The following is a 16,556-nucleotide window of genomic DNA, read 5'->3' as shown; positions in this document are numbered from 1 at the left end:
GTAGAGACTGCTGACGAGAGATGGTTGAGCCAACCATATAAAATGAAAGGCTAATTAAGATATAAAAATCATGATCACGTGGATTCATAAATAAATTAAATGGAAAGTTGCGTTGAGAATGAATGGTAAGTATGATCAAAATGTGAAAGAGATCAAGTATCATGTAAGGAGATCTCATGAAGACTAACAAAGTGAAAGTTGTGAGTAAAAATGAATCGGAGATTAATATATATATATAAAATGGAGGAATATTGTTTCATTATGAGTCTTCCTTGAACCAACTTGAGGCTGCAACAAAAATTGACTTCTATTTAAATGGATAGCGTACCTCCCCTGTTTTGAAAAACTCTTGGGTTACAGAGGCAAAAAGAATTGAAAAGAAAAAAAAAAAACGATTTCAATTTGAAATATATACTATTCCATTCTAAGATCACATGCGTAGTTGAATTAATATACAAATTCCATTTCTCAAAAAATCCTACCCGCAAATTTCTCCATTTCTCTTGTTTTCTTGTTCAGGCTGGACTGCAATTCACTGTATGCTAACGTGCAGAAAACTACAAGATTAACCAAAACCAACCTTGGCTTTAGGATCAAGAATCCTTGAAATGACTTTCCTATTAAAAAAAATCCATGATTCCTTGTTTCTTCTTTTTTTTGCTTTGTTTTAATAGAATGTAGCTGGTTCTTCTGCACCAGTATCGTGGGGAACCACCCGACAGGGCAACAGAATATCCAGCATATGATTGAGTGGCAAAAGGCAACCCTGCCCCTCTCTCACAACCTGGGCATTAAGCGAGATTCAGTTTCAACAGTGATACTCCCTCAGGCAAGAAGAGGGTCCAAGAAGAGCAAATGGAAGATCCTTTAGATCATAAAGGGAAAATCAAAGAGCCGCTCTTGAGCAGCAGTACTGCTAAGGGTGGCTTAAGAGCCTTGGTATTTATCATAGGTACGTACATATTAAAAAAAAAAAAGGCAATCATGTATATTATGCTCTGATTATCCTTTTCACGGATTATGTTTTTCGATGTAATTTGTTATAGTAAATGAGGCATTTGAGAGGCTGGCAAATTATGGGCTTTCGACAAACCTGATACTGTATTTGACAAGAGAGTATGGTATTGATGCTGTCAATGGTGCACAAATACTCTACCTTCATTCAGCTGCCACGAGTTTTACGCCATTTATCGGTGCTTTTCTTGCGGATACCTATGTGGGACGGTATTTCATGATCGGCTTTGGATGTATTGCTTGCCTTCTGGTAATTCTAGATCCTATATAATATATCAACTTTGCTCTTCTTACATTGTGATTAATTTTGTCCATTTTCCATCTGTTAATTGGTTGATGGTGTTATGCGTATCATCAAGTTAAGTTAGAGAAAGGAAGAAAAATATTGAATCCCTTTTTATTCTCACTGAGATTGCTTGCTAGAAGGGTTTGATCCTATGTACAATAGTTTAACAACCACTGAATCCTACACCAAAAAATAATTACTTCATAAAGTTTCACTGGGAGAAATCTCCACTGATGGGTTTGCTGGTTGTCTTTATGGACGTTTTCCTTCAAGGTGGTGTATATTGAGAGAGAGGGGGGGGGGGGATTACTTGGTTGTAAGGGTCAAAAAGATTAGAGATTTTTTTATTCCAATAACAAAGGTTTTGTAACAAAAGTTAAGAAACAAAAAAGGATTCCGTGAATTTACAATTCTCATTGCATCAAAACGAGATTCAAGTTCAAAATATTGTTTTAATTCCAGAAATATGGAATTGTGAGATTGAAAAGAAGACCAACTAGCTATTCATCTAAATCGAAAAGAGAGTACTAACTCCAAGTCTATATACCAACCTCACAATAGCAGCAATCAACCTAATTTTATTGTACAGGGCGTGATTCTACTATGGTTAACAACTATAATTCCAGGAACAAGACCACCTCCTTGTGTCCAATTTCATGACGGTTGCGAATCCGCATCGACATTGCAGCTTCTGCTTTTATATTCTTCTTTAGGTCTCATGGCCATTGGAGCTGGTGGCATAAGATCATCGTCCTTGGCCTTTGGTGCTGAGCAGTTGGGCAAGAGGGACACCCTCAAACGTGCTGGAATATTAGAGAGCTTCTTCCGCTGGTACTATGCGACAGTCTCGGTTGCGTTGTTCCTTGCCATGACCTGTATTTTATACATTCAAGATAACATGGGGTGGAAGGTGGGTTTTGGAATTCCTGTGGTGCTCATGATCCTGTCAACTCTTTCATTCTTCTTAGCTTCTCCCATTTATGTCAAGTCAAAGGCTAAGGCAGGCTGGCTGAATGGATTTGCTCGAGTTTTGGTGGCATCCTTTAGAAATAGAAGTATCAAATTATCATCCCAAGTCACAGATGATGTGTATCATCATAGGAAAGGATCAATACTTCTCGTCCCATCTGAAAAATTAAGGTATTATTATATGCTCAAAAACTTTGTGCCCTGAAATTAATTTCCGTCTTATATGCTAAAAAGTACGTATTAATTTGTTTTGTATCATATACCTTGTCTTAGGTTTCTAAACAAAGCTTGCGTCATTAGAAATCCTAAAGAAGACTTGATCCCAGATGGAAGAGCTTCAAATCCATGGAGTCTTTGTACAGTAGATGAAGTAGAAGAGCTTAAATCACTGATCAAGGTAATCCCAATATGGTCCACAGGGGTCTTGATGTCTATAAATGTACTCCAACACTCTTTTATAGTCCTCCAGGCATCTACTATGGACCGGCACATTACTTCAAAATTCCAAGTTCCTGCTGGCTCCTTCACTGCATTTCAGTTATTTTCTTCAGTATTATGGATTGCTCTCTACGATCGTGTAGCCATCCCTCTAGCATCAAAAATCAGGGGAAAACCAACTCGTCTCGGCTTAAAACAAAGAATAGGAATTGGCATCCTATCATCCTCTGCTGCCATGGCAGCATTGGCAATTATAGAGAGTGTTCGGCGAAAAACTGCAATCAAAGAAGGATTTTCTGATGACCCTAATTCCGTGCTGCACATTTCAGCGTTGTGGTTATTGCTATACTTTTTCATAACCGGATTTGCTGAGGCTTTCTGTGGTATTGGACAGAATGAGTTCTTCTATACTGAATTGCCTAAGAGCATGTCTAGTGTAGCCTCCAATCTGTTCGAGATGGGACTGTCTGTTTCAAACTTGATAGCGAGTTTGCTAGTAACTATTGTCCGCAACTTCTTCAAGGGAAACGATCAGGAGAGCTGGCTTTCAAGCAACATCAACAAGGGACATTACGATTACTATTATTGGCTTCTTGCTGGTTTGAGTTTGGCTAACTTCATATATTATCGTGCTTGTAGCAAGGCATATGGTCCTTGCAAGGGACAAGAAGGCAATGCTACTGATGGAGGGGAAGCCTTGACAGATGAGGATTAGTGGTTAAAAATGATGGAATTGTGTTAGATTCCATGTATGGTTTATAGCTGGATCTTCATCTTTGTCCATGATAGCCACATTGCAATGATTGGAAGGAAATTCAAAGGTCTTGAATAAACAGCTATGTCTATTTTATGAATATTCCAACACTTGATTATTTTCATTTGTTCCATTACTTTGACTCAAACATTAATGAGACCAAACCACACAAAAAAAAAATTAATTAATTAAATTAAATTGATATCATTCCCGAGCACCAATGGTTTTGTGTTATACTGTACAAATCACAATCATACGTGGATATGCAGAAAGGGTTTCCCTTTCAAGTAGGAGAAAAAATGGCATCAAAACAATGCAAGCAACAAGGATGAGTGGACTGTAGTTTAAAACATTTGTTAGTCATCACACGTGAATCAGCCTTTCAAAGAAAACCAACAAAAAAATCCGACAAGTGAGACACTAAGAGCATGTCTATTATATCGAATCGGAGCAGGATTAATTAATGACTGAGTTGGATTAATTTTTAAAAATATATTAAAAAAAAATTAAAAGTATATAGAATTTGTTAATAGTGTTATTAAGTCTAATTAAATGAATTAATTTTAAAATTTTCTTGCTCAACTCTTTGTCAAACTCAAGTTTTTTAATTTAATCATGTGAGACATAACTTCTCTTAAATTGATTGATTTCATATATATTCAAATGCAACCTTGATAACTTGATTTCGTATTCATATATATATCCTATCGGTGGATAAACTTGTCAAATCTATAAATCAAATAGGTCAGACTAATACGTCAAATATGTACACTGGGTTATGAACTCCACTTGGATTATAATTTGTTTTTAAAAAAATTATGTTTTATTTAATTATATGATAACAAAAATGGATGATTGCGAAATCAAACATCAACCCAATACCAAGATGTTTTTTTTAAATCGCGATAATTTCATAAAAGACGAAACGAAACCAATTATGAAATTGAATTTCCAATTAACCCAGTATATAAGGATAAAAAAACTAATTTAAAAAAGTTAAACTTGTCAAACCCGCGAACCAAGTCAACCAGTCAAACATGTGAATAAATTCGTAGATTTTATACAGTTTAATAACATAACTTTTTTTAAAAATTATTTTTTAAAACTATATAAGAAAAAAATAAACAATAAAAAAATCAAGTTCAATTAAAAAAAATACATCCCACCAAACTCATAAACCAGAGCAACTCAGGTTACCCTAACAAACCCGCAAACGATGTTAACCTTATAAAAAGGTAAAATAAAAAGAAACAAATTATGAAATTAAATTCTCAACTATCCCAATATTAAAAGATGAAATCGACAAAAAAAAAAAATTCATAACAAAAAGTAAAAAGAAAAAGAAAAGGAAAGAAAACAAAACATTGTGAATTACTATAGTTATTCATAGTGCAATGTGTATGGGTAAATAATGATTTCCTCATGTCCTTTGATTTTTGTTATTTTATAAAATTTAATAATATGATTTTTCTTTAAAACTATTTTTTTAACTATATGATTAAAAAAATTAATAAACTATAAAAAAACCTCAAGTTCAATTAAAAAAAAAACAACCCACCAAACTCATAACCATATTACTTTCGCAAATCCATAAACCATGAAATCGATTTGCCGTTCCTGCAATTCTCATGTTCCTCTCTGCTTTAATGTTTCTGGTGGGTTCTTCCCAGTACATCAAAGTGAAGGCCTCCTCAAGCTTATTTACAGGTTTTGTTCAAGTTGTGGTTGCAGCATTCAGGAACAGAAAGCTCATCTATCTCACGGTAGCATTGAACAGTATTACCACAGTGATGACTCTGAGTTCCAGGTCCCTACTGATAATTTAAGGTACACCAGTGTTAACACAATGATGACTATAAGTTTGGCTTCGATGCTTGACTATCCAAATCATCTCTCCTTTACATTTCTCAACACTTTGTGCAAGTATCTGAACCGAGCTTGTATCATAATAGATCCTGATAGGGATGTAAATCTTGATGGGTCAGCTTCAAATCCATGGCGGCTATGCACAGTTGATCAGGTAGTCACTGAAAGCTCTGCTTAGAGTCATCCCCATTTGGACTACAGGCATCATGATGCATATCAACTCGAACCAAAACTCATTTGCCACGCTCCAAGCAAACACCATGGTCAGGAACATCTTGAATTTTGAACTTCCAGCAGGATCCCTCAATGTGTTTCTGGTTCTCACTCTCACAATCTGGCTAACCTTTTATGACCGAATTCTGATGCCATTGTTAGCAAGATTCACCGGCAGGCCACGTGGCGGGCTTAGTCCTAAAGTGAGGATAGGAATTGGTTTGCTAGTCCCAGTTGCAGCAAGGGCAATGTCAGCAGTAGTAGAAACCATAAGAAGGAAAACTGCTATTGGGGAAGGACTAGAAGACGAACCTGACGGTGTGGTGAACATGTCAGTAGTGTGACTTTTGCCACCAATAATCCTGCTTGGATTGGCTGAAGCTTTTAATTCAATTGGACAAATAGAATTCTACTACTCTCAGTTCCCTAAAAGCATGTCTACCATTGCGGTGGCTCTTTTCACTTTCGGAACCGCGGTGGCTGATCTGATAGGGAGTGGTTTGGTGGATGTTGTGGACAGGGTTACATCCAAGGGAGGGAAGGAGGGCTGGTTGTCAAGTAATCTTAACAAGGGTCGGTTAGATGATTATTACTGGCTGATCACTGTCTTGACTATAATTAATTTTGTGTATTATCTTGTATGTTTTTGGGCTTATGGACCTGCCGAGGACAAGGAGGAGCGTCTGCTGGAGTAGAAGCAAAACAAAATTGATTACCATGAGGTTCAGGGAACGCAGCTGCTCAAAAATTTTGAAATTTTTTTATTATTATTTTTATTAAAATTTAATATGGTTTATATGTTTTGAATCGTTTTGATGTGCTGATATCAAAAATAATTTTTAAAAAGTAAAAAAACATCATTGGCATATATTGACATGAAAAGTTATTTAAAAAACGCCCGCAACCACATTGTCAAACACGCTATTAGAACTTAGGGTTACCATATCTTTCTTTTTCTTTTTCTTTTTCTTGAGAATGGGGTTAGGGTTACCATTACTTCAGAATGACTGGAGTATATTTTCTCCTGTAATTTTTCTTTTTGAACAAATATATATTGCTAGATTTTTTATACATCCTTCAATACATGGGATCCATAAATTATGAACCATGCCTAATCCGCGGGATATGGACTGGGATAAACAGGGGTTATTGGCTGCTGAAGCTCATTTCATGTACAGTAATTTGTTTTTGAAAAATAATATATATGAAAAGAAAATGCAATTCAATTGTCTGCTTAAGTTAATTTAAAAACTAAAAAGTAAATGATACGAGTTAATTAGTGATGGTTCCCGTGCTAATAATAATCATACAAAATACTTCTGTAAATTGTTTTTGTTGTGTTAAACTTGCTTTTGACCAACTTTTCCCGTATGAGCCAAATCTGGAAAGACGAGGAATTTCGCATGCATATGACAAAAAGTGAAACATATCATAAGTGATATAAAACATAACATAAGATCGTAAACAGATCTGGATAATAGGAACACCTTTGAGAAATTTAAGGGTATAATTTCAGAAAATTATGTTTTGTTTCCATCTCTATTTGGTGTTTTCAAGAATTTGAGAACACCTGTTTCTAAGAAAACAATTCAGTGAATGCATCTTCTTTAATTTTCGGTTTATTAAAAAAAAAACCGAGAACAACTTCATAAGTAAAGGCACCCTTACTTTTGCTTACGGTTTTAAAGGCAATCGCTGCTACATTCTGATAGCTGCAAATGAAAAATTCAGGATAACAAACTACAAAATATGCAATAAATGACCACAAAGTTGCAGAAGGTGCTGAATAAAAAGCGATGTAGGTAGGTACACAAGTTCTATATTAGCTTTGCACTAGCTATGTGGTTAAAAAAAGAGTGGCTAATGCAAAAGGCCTCAGAATGGATGAAGTCAGACTAAGGCAAGCACCCAGTTCCCTTTTAACTGCAGTTGCCCAAGCTACATGTTATTTGAGTGAAATTTACAACAAAAGAACTGATCATGCAACTTACAGCGTCACGGAAAACATTTAGTCTGCTGCTTTGGGGCACAATGGATCATCTTTCATATCAAACTGCCATCTTCCTTTCTCTGGCTCTTCAAACTTCCAAGTTTGATCCATTTTCGTAATGAAAGAACTGGCCTAGTGGTTATAAACCAGGGGGCTTGAACAGAGGAACAAAACTAAAAATTCCATCCACGTCAATGGGGGCTCCAATAGTGCGGCTGACAAGCTCTGGCATAGATGTCTTGCCTTTCCAAGTGGTAAACCATGGTCCTCCTCCAACTTCTACTAATGCCATGTCGCTTGTAACATCCAAAATTAACTGCATATAATAATGCTGAAAGTGTAGGAATATCCAAAGCCATAGTATGAACAAATAAACTAACTGGTCTTATTTGTTTCTTGAACAAGAACAAAACCAACTTGTAATAGTGCAGATCTAAGAGCATATACCAATCACAACAATTGCATGCCAGGGATCAGCGCTTTGCCCCTTTGACAAATTACATTAAAAAATTGGATGCCAAGGATTTTGAAAAATTATGAGAAAACGCTGTCATTGGAATTGTATCAATCCATATGGATTTTAGCACATAGATAACATACAAGGTGTGACAAACAAAAATAGAACATCCAGGAAGCAAATTCTCACATGCTAAAAGCAGACTCTTCATTTCTCCAACGACAACTCTAGATTTTTAAGAAAAAATCACTCATGAAGTCCACAGATGGACTCCTTTCACTGGTTTCATGGGATAATGTCACTGAAAATACATGTCGGAGAACAAGTGCAACCTCTGGTTGCGAAACTTGTTTTTATATAAAGAAACTACATTGCAAGATAAATACTGTCACACAAGAAAAGTTCAAAGTTTTTGATGTTCTGTTGAATAGTTAGGCCACTTAATGCTAAGAATAAATCCTGAGGTTAAATAGTATAGTTTAAGTTAATGTTTTTGCGCATGAAGTTGATGAATATGTGGATATGGGAGAGTGAGAAGTAAAATGCACCTTCCCCTTAGTGCCATCATATCGACGTTCCCATATTTGCAATTTCAGAAAACTAAAACCGGTATCTTTACAAGCTGGAGAAAGCCCAGCTTCTGCTGTTGGAGCACGCAATGCTGTTCCCAATTCCTTTGTTGTTGCCTCCAATTCAACCTGAGTAAAGAAAATAAATTAGACCTCTAGTTGATAGTATAACTCCAACTTATCATTATATGTATCCATAAAAGACTTAAGAGGTCATGAAAAATCATGTGGGCAAGCATGTTCTTCCTTTTTCTTTTTTAATGTTTCACATGTTTAAGTGAAGAATAATACCAAACTTACAGGGACATCAGAGTTAAAAGTGGATTTATACTGTGCGACTGTGAATACTAGAAACAGGAAACAGAAGATACCAAATGTGTCCCATTGTCTGCAGCCATGTACCAGGAACCCCATGGAGAAATTTCCCAATTTACAACACCATTCCATGGCACAAATTCATAGAAAATCCCATCATAATGTACTCCAACCTGCACAGGTGGACATTGTATTGTGTGTCAGTTTATTTAAAACAAGTGCGTCCAACTTGTAAACTTGAATATGTTTTTGGCTTTTCTTCTATTTCAGGATCTCAAACTAAAGATAGTAAGGCATATTCAAACTCATGAATAATATTCAAGTTCCATATGAAAACATAAAGGGTAGCTGAGGTTCCATGAAAATTGCATATCATTGGTTCACTATCTCATTCTTTACATGCATTTAGCCATATATATTCCTAAAGAGCAGAAAAAACCTATCTATCTAAAAAGAATTGCTGAAACAAGGGAAAGTGGAGAACAAAGTGTTGGAATTGTCATAGGAAAGTTACCAATGCAGCATTTTCAAAAGTCTCACTTGGTCCAGGTATTTGCCTCAACCCACCAGCTGCAGTCAAAGCAACTTCTCCACTTGCACCTTCAAAGACATTACATTGAACCTATGGTAAAATGTAAAACATCAACAATTAGCATACAGGCATTCAGACTTTTTCTTTTAATTTTTTTAATTTTCTTTTCTTCCAGGTTAGGCATATGTGGACAATTGCAAACCTAAGATGCATTAGCAAAACATCATCCCAGCGATAATTCCCAACAACTTCAATAACTTAAACAGAGCAGAGATTTCTTCACCAAAAATTTCCACTAATCAACAACGCATAAAAAATGAGCCATCTAATCAAGTCCATGATAAAGCAGGCTAATGAGCCAGAGATAAAGTTAATGTGCTTTCTTCAATTTCTGTACTTTGAACCAACATGTAATGACAACACAACATTCCCACACCACACATCAAAACGTGAATTGGGGTGAATAATATTGATGTAAGGTCACCTTTGTATGTTGAAAAGAGGGTAAATAGTTAATTATTAGTCATGCAAAGAGCAACAGTGAAAGTAACTTAGCCACCCTTACAATGTTATGTAAGCATGAAATTCCACGTGAGAAAAACATATAATCCATTAATACACAGATATTTACCACATGAAAGAAATAAATATTTACCCAAAACCATTTTCTTGGGAAGGCTCCACCCCAGTTCTTTTCAGAATAAGAAGGAGCATCTTCGAACTCAAATCTTTCACCATCCCACTCTATCCATCCTGTGTCCAATCAAAACCCAAAGCATTATTCCCTAGAAAGCATTGAACCTAATCACAATACTCTTTGCCACTGTGACAACAAAAGGAGCCAAAAACCTAGAATATAATTATTTCTAAAGCCTATGGATATTCTGCTCTCACAAACTTGTGACCTTCATAGCAGCATGAGCACTTAGAAATTAACAACGGAGGCTTCTGTAAATTCTTGTAAGGTATTTACTTAGAAGGGGGGGGAAAAGAGAACTGTAAGAAACAAGAGATGATTATATAAAATGAGCAAGAACAGTTTACAAAGATCATTGATTTTATTAGACAACTTGTTGTAAAATAGAATAAAAGTATCATAACCAACATCAGATTGAAAGTTCCAAAACAATTATAACCAGAAGCAAGAATAGTTAATGCCTGTTGAAAGTCCTCCGGCCATGCATATTTGCCAGTGGGGTTCAAATACAGGAAAAGCAGCAAGCCACCCTGCAGTCGACTTCTGTGTAGACCCAACATTACCCCATCCATAAACAGGCCGTGTGCTGTACTGCCAACGTGCAGTTTTCACAGTTTCCACATAATCTGACCTGCAGTTAGAAGAAAAGTCATGTCAAACTATCAATGCTCAAATAAATTAGAAACAACCAAGGTATTAAAAATATATTTGATTATCAAAATTTCAAACATGAAATATGTTTGATTTGCCCCGACTTACCCAATCTTATTATTTTCTCACCACTTTAAGCATAGATAAGGAGTTGGACTAACAAAGCATTAGAAAGTTTAATCCATTATCCTGAATGTGAATGTGGCACTGAATGCAGTGTGACATGCATGCATGATTTTACAAAAAAAGCCCCCATGCATGTGTGATGTTACATCCTGAAACTCAATCTCTACACTATGGGTATGGATGATAAGATTGAGAATACCTGCCATCATCACGAATAAAGCCTTGGTGCCAAAGTGGGCTTACTTGAAATCCTTCTAAAACTCTTTTATCAAATTCCTGCACAAATTAAATATTACAAAATGTAAGTTGTAACTTGGATTCATTTGACATGGTTAGCCTCAGCAAGAATATAAACCAAGCAAACCAAGAAACACCTGCACTAAGTCTAACCAAGCAGACAGGAAATTGAGAATCCACTCTAATTTTTCAGGTTTTAACAGTCTTATGCAAGGAAATGTAAAATAAGCAAAAAAAATATCTAATACAGAATTGAACAGGAAGGCTAATGCTGATATATTCAACCACCTCAAAACTTAAAAAAAAAAGGGTACAGTAGCTAATGTGAATTCCTACAAATTTTTCAGACATGAGAAACTATTTGAAGTTACGGAAGCAAAATGAGATATTTCAGTTAAATTGTTAAAGAGGACTTTTCTTATTTTCCTCCGCAGCTGTATTGCACAGTTTTAAAGCCTTGCAACTCTGACAACATTCTTATGTACTATTAATCCACGGCTTTGTAACTAAATAAAAAAGAAATCCTCTCTTATGCATTCAAACTAAGAAACCCAAATGTTAAAACCTTATAAAATTGACAAGGTTGGACATTCTAAAAAAAATGATAAACAAAAAGAATATCAATATCAACATTTAAGATGAACAATAGAGATTTCAACCTGAGGAGGAACCTCTTTAGTTGGAGGCCGCATGTTTCTCTCAGCAACAAAAGTATTCCCCAATGCCAGCTCATGCCTACCTAAGTATCAACAAACAAACTAATAGTAACAACTTTAACTCTTAAACACAGAATCTTACAAATTCAAACAGCTCCCATAACATTACAAAGAGGGGGGGAAAACACTTACTTCCCCAGAAATTTTGCGATTCTTCAGAGAATTGGCAAATATACTTGTCATAAGCCCCTAGAATCTGAGCACCAACTCCAACTGATCTCGATCCATGCTGTGCCGACTCCAAGGCAGTCAATTTCTTAGGAAACGCAGGATTCTCCACTGAATACATGAAACAGAAATTCTGTTTCCGCTCCGGTATCGACACTTTAAAATACCAACCTTCAAAAAAGTTCCGCGTCGTCCCATCATAATGGTACCTGTCAATTTTATTGAAATAAAATTACAATTTAGGAATAAATAATTATCAAGAATTTTAAATAAAAAAAATTACCCGCTGTGAGGAGTACGGAGCCCACGATTAGGTGGCGTTGGCACATAAACTGGACTCACACTCCTCTCATTTTCTCCTTTTGAGGCTAGTGAAGTATCGGTGTTAGTGACGGGAGTGGTCGCCGCCAACAGCGGCGATGATCGGAATCCTAGCTTGAGTGATTTCGATAGAGGTATAGAAAAGGTAGAATCTCGAGAGTGATAGAGTTTGATAGAGGAATTAGGGTTTGTTAGGGGTCGAAGTGGTGAGAAATTAGGGGAGAAATTGTGAATGTGTACTTCCATTATTCGAAATTCAAGATTTTTGAAAGATTAATTTGAGCACTGGAGAGAGCGAGAGAAATTAAGAATGGACGGCTGTGTGGGGAGAGAGAGAGGAGCAGGGGGGTTTGAGGCTGGTATTTATACACCGGCACAGGAGGAGGTGTGTGAGAGAGAGAGTGAGGTGGCGGCAAAATGGAAAATGGAGACAAAAGGGAAGTTATATGCAACGCTTACCATTTCCTTACCGTTTATTTAAACAGTGCTATAAAATTCACTTTTGGTTCTTATATTTCTTATACTTTCTCATATTGATCCTTTTGATGTATCATAGCTGCCCTAATTAAACCATTTATTGCTGGCAGTTCAAGATTATTTTATATTTAATTGAACCATTTAAGTTCTTGTTTGAGTCAAAGGTTTTGAGGTTTGTTTGACCTCTAAAAACACCCAACATTAATCACATGCTTTTGATTTTTTTAAAATTAGAATTTTTGATAATGCAGATTCAACATGAATGTGTTATTGTGTCGTTGAAATTGTGTTTTTACACCAACCATAGCTTTAAAAATGTTTAATTATTCAATACATATTATTTTTATATTTTCTTTTCATGATTCTCGTTGAAAACTCTCTCTTAAAATATTGATTAAGAAAAAATATAATTTATAATTTTTTTAAACATATTTTTTGAAACCGTAACCGTAAAAATTATTATAATATCAAACTTATACTCCGATGAATAATTATCTCTTGAGAGATTATTTAACTTTTTTTTAGCTAAAAATAAGGTATTGTGTGGATTAGTAGAATATTTGTAGTTAATGTTGTTGTGCATGCAACCATTTTTATGTAATAGAGTAATAAAAGATGGTGAACGGTACCAAATTAAAAAATATATAAAAAAAATTAAATAATTCAAAAATTAATTAGACATGATTATGATATATAATTTAAAGCCAAGAAATAATTCATGAAAAAAGTAGTTATTTATCAAGGGCAAAATAAAGACATTTTAGAAACTATAGAGGTAATATTGTGAAAACTTAAACTATGAGGGTGAAAGTGAAACAATAATAAATCTACAAGGATAAAAATCTGACCTTCTTCAAGTTTGAAAATTTTGAATAGAGGAACTCCAGTTTCACAAACTACAAATGAAGATGGTGGCAGTGGCTTCACCCGTAAGTACTCTCCAAGCTCTTTCCTTCTCTGATCCTTCTCCGCCATACAAGCTTGTCCATGACCATCCTTCTCTAACTCTCCTTTCCAACTGCAAAACCCTCCAGACTCTCAAACAAATCCACTCCCACATCATCAAAACTGGCCTCCACAACACCCACTTCGCTCTTAGCAAGCTCATCGAGTTTTGCGCCGTCTCTCCACATGGTGACCTCTCTTATGCTCTCTCGCTCTTCAAAACCATTCGAAACCCCAATCATGTGATTTGGAATCATATGATTAGGGGTCTCTCATCGAGCGGATCCCCTTTTTTAGCTTTAGAATACTATGTTCATATGATTAGTTCTGGTACAGAGCCGAATGAGTACACCTTTCCTTCTATTTTCAAGTCATGCACCAAAATTAGAGGTGCCCATGAAGGGAAACAGGTCCATGCACATGTTTTGAAGCTTGGACTTGAACATAATGCCTTTGTACATACTTCGTTGATTAACATGTATGCTCAAAATGGTGAATTGATTAATGCAAGATTGGTGTTTGATAAAAGTTCTATGAGAGATGCTGTTTCTTTTACTGCTTTGATTACTGGGTATGCTTCGAAGGGTTTTTTGGATGAAGCTCGAGAGTTGTTCGATGAAATTCCTGTGAGAGATGTTGTGTCGTGGAATGCTATGATTTCTGGGTATGCTCAGAGTGGTCGAGTCGAAGAGGCAATGGCATTCTTTGAAGAGATGCGTCGAGCAAAGGTTACACCTAATGTGAGCACAATGCTTAGTGTCCTCTCGGCCTGCGCTCAATCAGGATCTTCTCTTCAACTGGGCAATTGGGTTCGGTCTTGGATTGAAGATCGTGGACTTGGATCAAATATTAGGCTTGTAAACGGACTTATTGATATGTATGTTAAATGTGGAGATTTGGAAGAAGCCAGCAATCTATTTGAGAAAATACAGGATAAGAATGTGGTCTCATGGAATGTTATGATTGGTGGCTATACTCATATGAGCTGTTATAAGGAAGCCTTGGGACTATTTAGGCGAATGATGCGGTCGAATATAGATCCTAATGATGTCACTTTCTTGAGCATTCTTCCGGCTTGTGCTAACTTGGGTGCACTTGATCTTGGCAAATGGGTTCATGCTTATGTCGACAAGAACATGAAAAGTATGAAAAATACTGTTGCCCTTTGGACAAGCCTCATTGACATGTATGCAAAATGTGGTGATTTAGCGGTAGCTAAACGAATCTTTGATTGCATGAATACTAAAAGCTTGGCAACTTGGAATGCAATGATATCTGGGTTTGCCATGCACGGGCACACAGATACGGCTCTTGGGCTTTTCTCAAGAATGACTAGTGAGGGGTTTGTACCAGATGACATCACTTTTGTTGGCGTGTTAACAGCTTGTAAGCATGCTGGTTTGCTAAGTCTTGGACGCAGATATTTTAGTTCAATGATCCAAGATTACAAGGTTTCTCCGAAATTGCCACACTATGGATGCATGATAGATCTTTTTGGTCGAGCCGGGTTGTTTGATGAAGCAGAAACCTTGATGAAGAATATGGAAATGAAACCAGATGGGGCCATTTGGTGCTCTCTTCTTGGAGCTTGTAGAATTCATAGACGCATTGAGTTGGCTGAATCTGTTGCCAAGCATCTTTTTGAACTAGAACCTGAAAACCCAAGCGCTTATGTGCTCTTGTCAAACATCTACGCAGGAGCTGGTAGATGGGAGGACGTAGCAAAAATAAGAACTAGGCTAAATGATAACAGGATGAAGAAAGTTCCTGGTTGTAGCTCTATTGAAGTAGATAGTGTGGTGCATGAGTTTCTTGTTGGTGACAAGGTACATCCCCAGAGCAATGAAATCTACAAGATGTTGGATGAAATTGATATGCGTTTGGAGAAAGCTGGTTTTGTACCAGATACGTCAGAGGTGCTTTATGACATGGATGAGGAGTGGAAAGAAGGGGTCTTGAGTCATCACAGTGAAAAGTTGGCCATTGCCTTTGGTTTGATCAGTACAAAGCCAGGGACAACAATCAGAATAATGAAGAATCTTCGCGTGTGTGGAAATTGTCATTCTGCCACCAAATTAATATCAAAGATCTTCAATAGAGAAATTATTGCACGAGATAGAAATCGTTTCCACCATTTCAAAGATGGTTCTTGCTCATGTAAGGACTACTGGTGACACATTTTTGTAACTAATATCTGAGAAATCAGGAAAACTGTGAATAATTTGTTTGTTTTCTCAATGTATTGTAATGTAACTGGACAGATTTTCTTCAATACATGTAAGATGTTGGATACACAGATAATTGCTTCTTTAGATTAATTACTTGATGAACCACAACCAAGGTCTAAGTTCACTGTTAGTAATTAGAAGCTTAGAAGTTCAACTCATGCCAAAATATCGATAATCAACCAAACTGGAAACTACTGAAGGTAACAAAAAAAATTAACTCTCAGACAAGAGTATGTTTGATCAGCTGGTTACCATCTTAAACGAACACATCAGTTTGTTACCAACTTGAACAAACACGATGTGCTGGGGACAAACAGACTAACAGAGCATTTGAAACCGTTGTCTTGGACAGGGCAGTGGAAAAAAGGTTGCTGTTACCGTCGCTATATCTGGCCTGGGAGGCTGGGACTGTATTAAAAGCTTAAGCCATGGATATAATTGCTTCTTAGATAACGAAGGCATCCAGATCATTTGGACCGGCAGGTCCTCAAGGTGCATGCAAACAGCGGTTGGCACCCACACTGTGCCGTCTCTCTCTCTATTTCTAGGTTGTGAAAGGCGAGTCCTTTTGTAAAACGAAAGCACGA

General features: G+C 36.4%; 4 protein-coding genes across 4 annotated transcripts; 3 read left to right on the top strand and 1 right to left on the bottom strand.

Moving 5' to 3' along the window:
- Positions 1–382: 382 nt before the first annotated feature.
- LOC133674110 (protein NRT1/ PTR FAMILY 1.2-like) lies at positions 383–3,579 on the top strand. The gene is made up of 4 exons (XM_062095097.1): positions 383–952; positions 1,047–1,264; positions 1,890–2,440; positions 2,543–3,579. Exons 1-4 carry the CDS (start codon positions 856–858, stop codon positions 3,420–3,422), a joined length of 1,746 nt encoding a protein of 581 aa, XP_061951081.1. The 5' UTR covers positions 383–855; the 3' UTR covers positions 3,423–3,579.
- A 2,008-nt stretch (positions 3,580–5,587) lies between these two features.
- On the top strand, positions 5,588–6,235 carry LOC133674669 (protein NRT1/ PTR FAMILY 1.2-like). The gene is made up of 2 exons (XM_062095881.1): positions 5,588–5,858; positions 5,946–6,235. Exons 1-2 carry the CDS (start codon positions 5,588–5,590, stop codon positions 6,233–6,235), a joined length of 561 nt encoding a protein of 186 aa, XP_061951865.1.
- Positions 6,236–7,273: 1,038 nt separating this feature from the next.
- Positions 7,274–12,750, bottom strand: LOC133674753 (tocopherol cyclase, chloroplastic). Its single transcript, XM_062095975.1, has 10 exons — positions 12,282–12,750; positions 11,963–12,207; positions 11,774–11,853; positions 11,077–11,153; positions 10,562–10,731; positions 10,059–10,156; positions 9,386–9,493; positions 8,928–9,044; positions 8,536–8,685; positions 7,274–7,846 (listed from the first exon to the last, which is right to left on the bottom strand). Exons 1-10 carry the CDS (start codon positions 12,563–12,565, stop codon positions 7,670–7,672), a joined length of 1,506 nt encoding a protein of 501 aa, XP_061951959.1. The 5' UTR covers positions 12,566–12,750; the 3' UTR covers positions 7,274–7,669.
- A 928-nt stretch (positions 12,751–13,678) lies between these two features.
- Positions 13,679–16,042, top strand: LOC133674121 (pentatricopeptide repeat-containing protein At1g08070, chloroplastic). Its single transcript, XM_062095107.1, has one exon. The coding sequence runs from the start codon at positions 13,699–13,701 to the stop codon at positions 15,913–15,915; it is 2,217 nt and encodes a 738-aa protein (XP_061951091.1). The 5' UTR covers positions 13,679–13,698; the 3' UTR covers positions 15,916–16,042.
- Positions 16,043–16,556: the final 514 nt, after the last annotated feature.

Source organism: Populus nigra, chromosome 15, assembly GCF_951802175.1.
Source record: "Populus nigra chromosome 15, ddPopNigr1.1, whole genome shotgun sequence".
Lineage (NCBI taxonomy): Eukaryota > Viridiplantae > Streptophyta > Magnoliopsida > Malpighiales > Salicaceae > Populus > Populus nigra.
This window is presented reverse-complemented; position numbering and strand designations above follow the sequence as displayed.

What these genes read in the sequence shown, in the direction of transcription:
- LOC133674110 (XM_062095097.1), top strand. Translation starts at nt 856, where the DNA reads ATGGAAGATCCTTTAGATCATAAAGGGAAAATCAAAGAGCCGCTCTTG. An exon ending in AGCCTTGGTATTTATCATAG is followed by an intron (nt 953 to 1,046) that starts GTACGTACATAT and finishes AATTTGTTATAG; the next exon opens with TAAATGAGGCATTTGAGAGG. An exon ending in GTCCCATCTGAAAAATTAAG is followed by an intron (nt 2,441 to 2,542) that starts GTATTATTATAT and finishes ACCTTGTCTTAG; the next exon opens with GTTTCTAAACAAAGCTTGCG.
- LOC133674669 (XM_062095881.1), top strand. Translation starts at nt 5,588, where the DNA reads ATGGTCAGGAACATCTTGAATTTTGAACTTCCAGCAGGATCCCTCAAT. An exon ending in ACTAGAAGACGAACCTGACG is followed by an intron (nt 5,859 to 5,945) that starts GTGTGGTGAACA and finishes TTGGACAAATAG; the next exon opens with AATTCTACTACTCTCAGTTC.
- LOC133674753 (XM_062095975.1), bottom strand. Translation starts at nt 12,565, where the DNA reads ATGGAAGTACACATTCACAATTTCTCCCCTAATTTCTCACCACTTCGA. An exon ending in ATCGCAAAATTTCTGGGGAA is followed by an intron (nt 11,854 to 11,962) that starts GTAAGTGTTTTC and finishes GTTGATACTTAG; the next exon opens with GTAGGCATGAGCTGGCATTG. An exon ending in GGCCGGAGGACTTTCAACAG is followed by an intron (nt 10,157 to 10,561) that starts GCATTAACTATT and finishes GATTGGACACAG; the next exon opens with GATGGATAGAGTGGGATGGT.
- LOC133674121 (XM_062095107.1), top strand. Translation starts at nt 13,699, where the DNA reads ATGAAGATGGTGGCAGTGGCTTCACCCGTAAGTACTCTCCAAGCTCTT.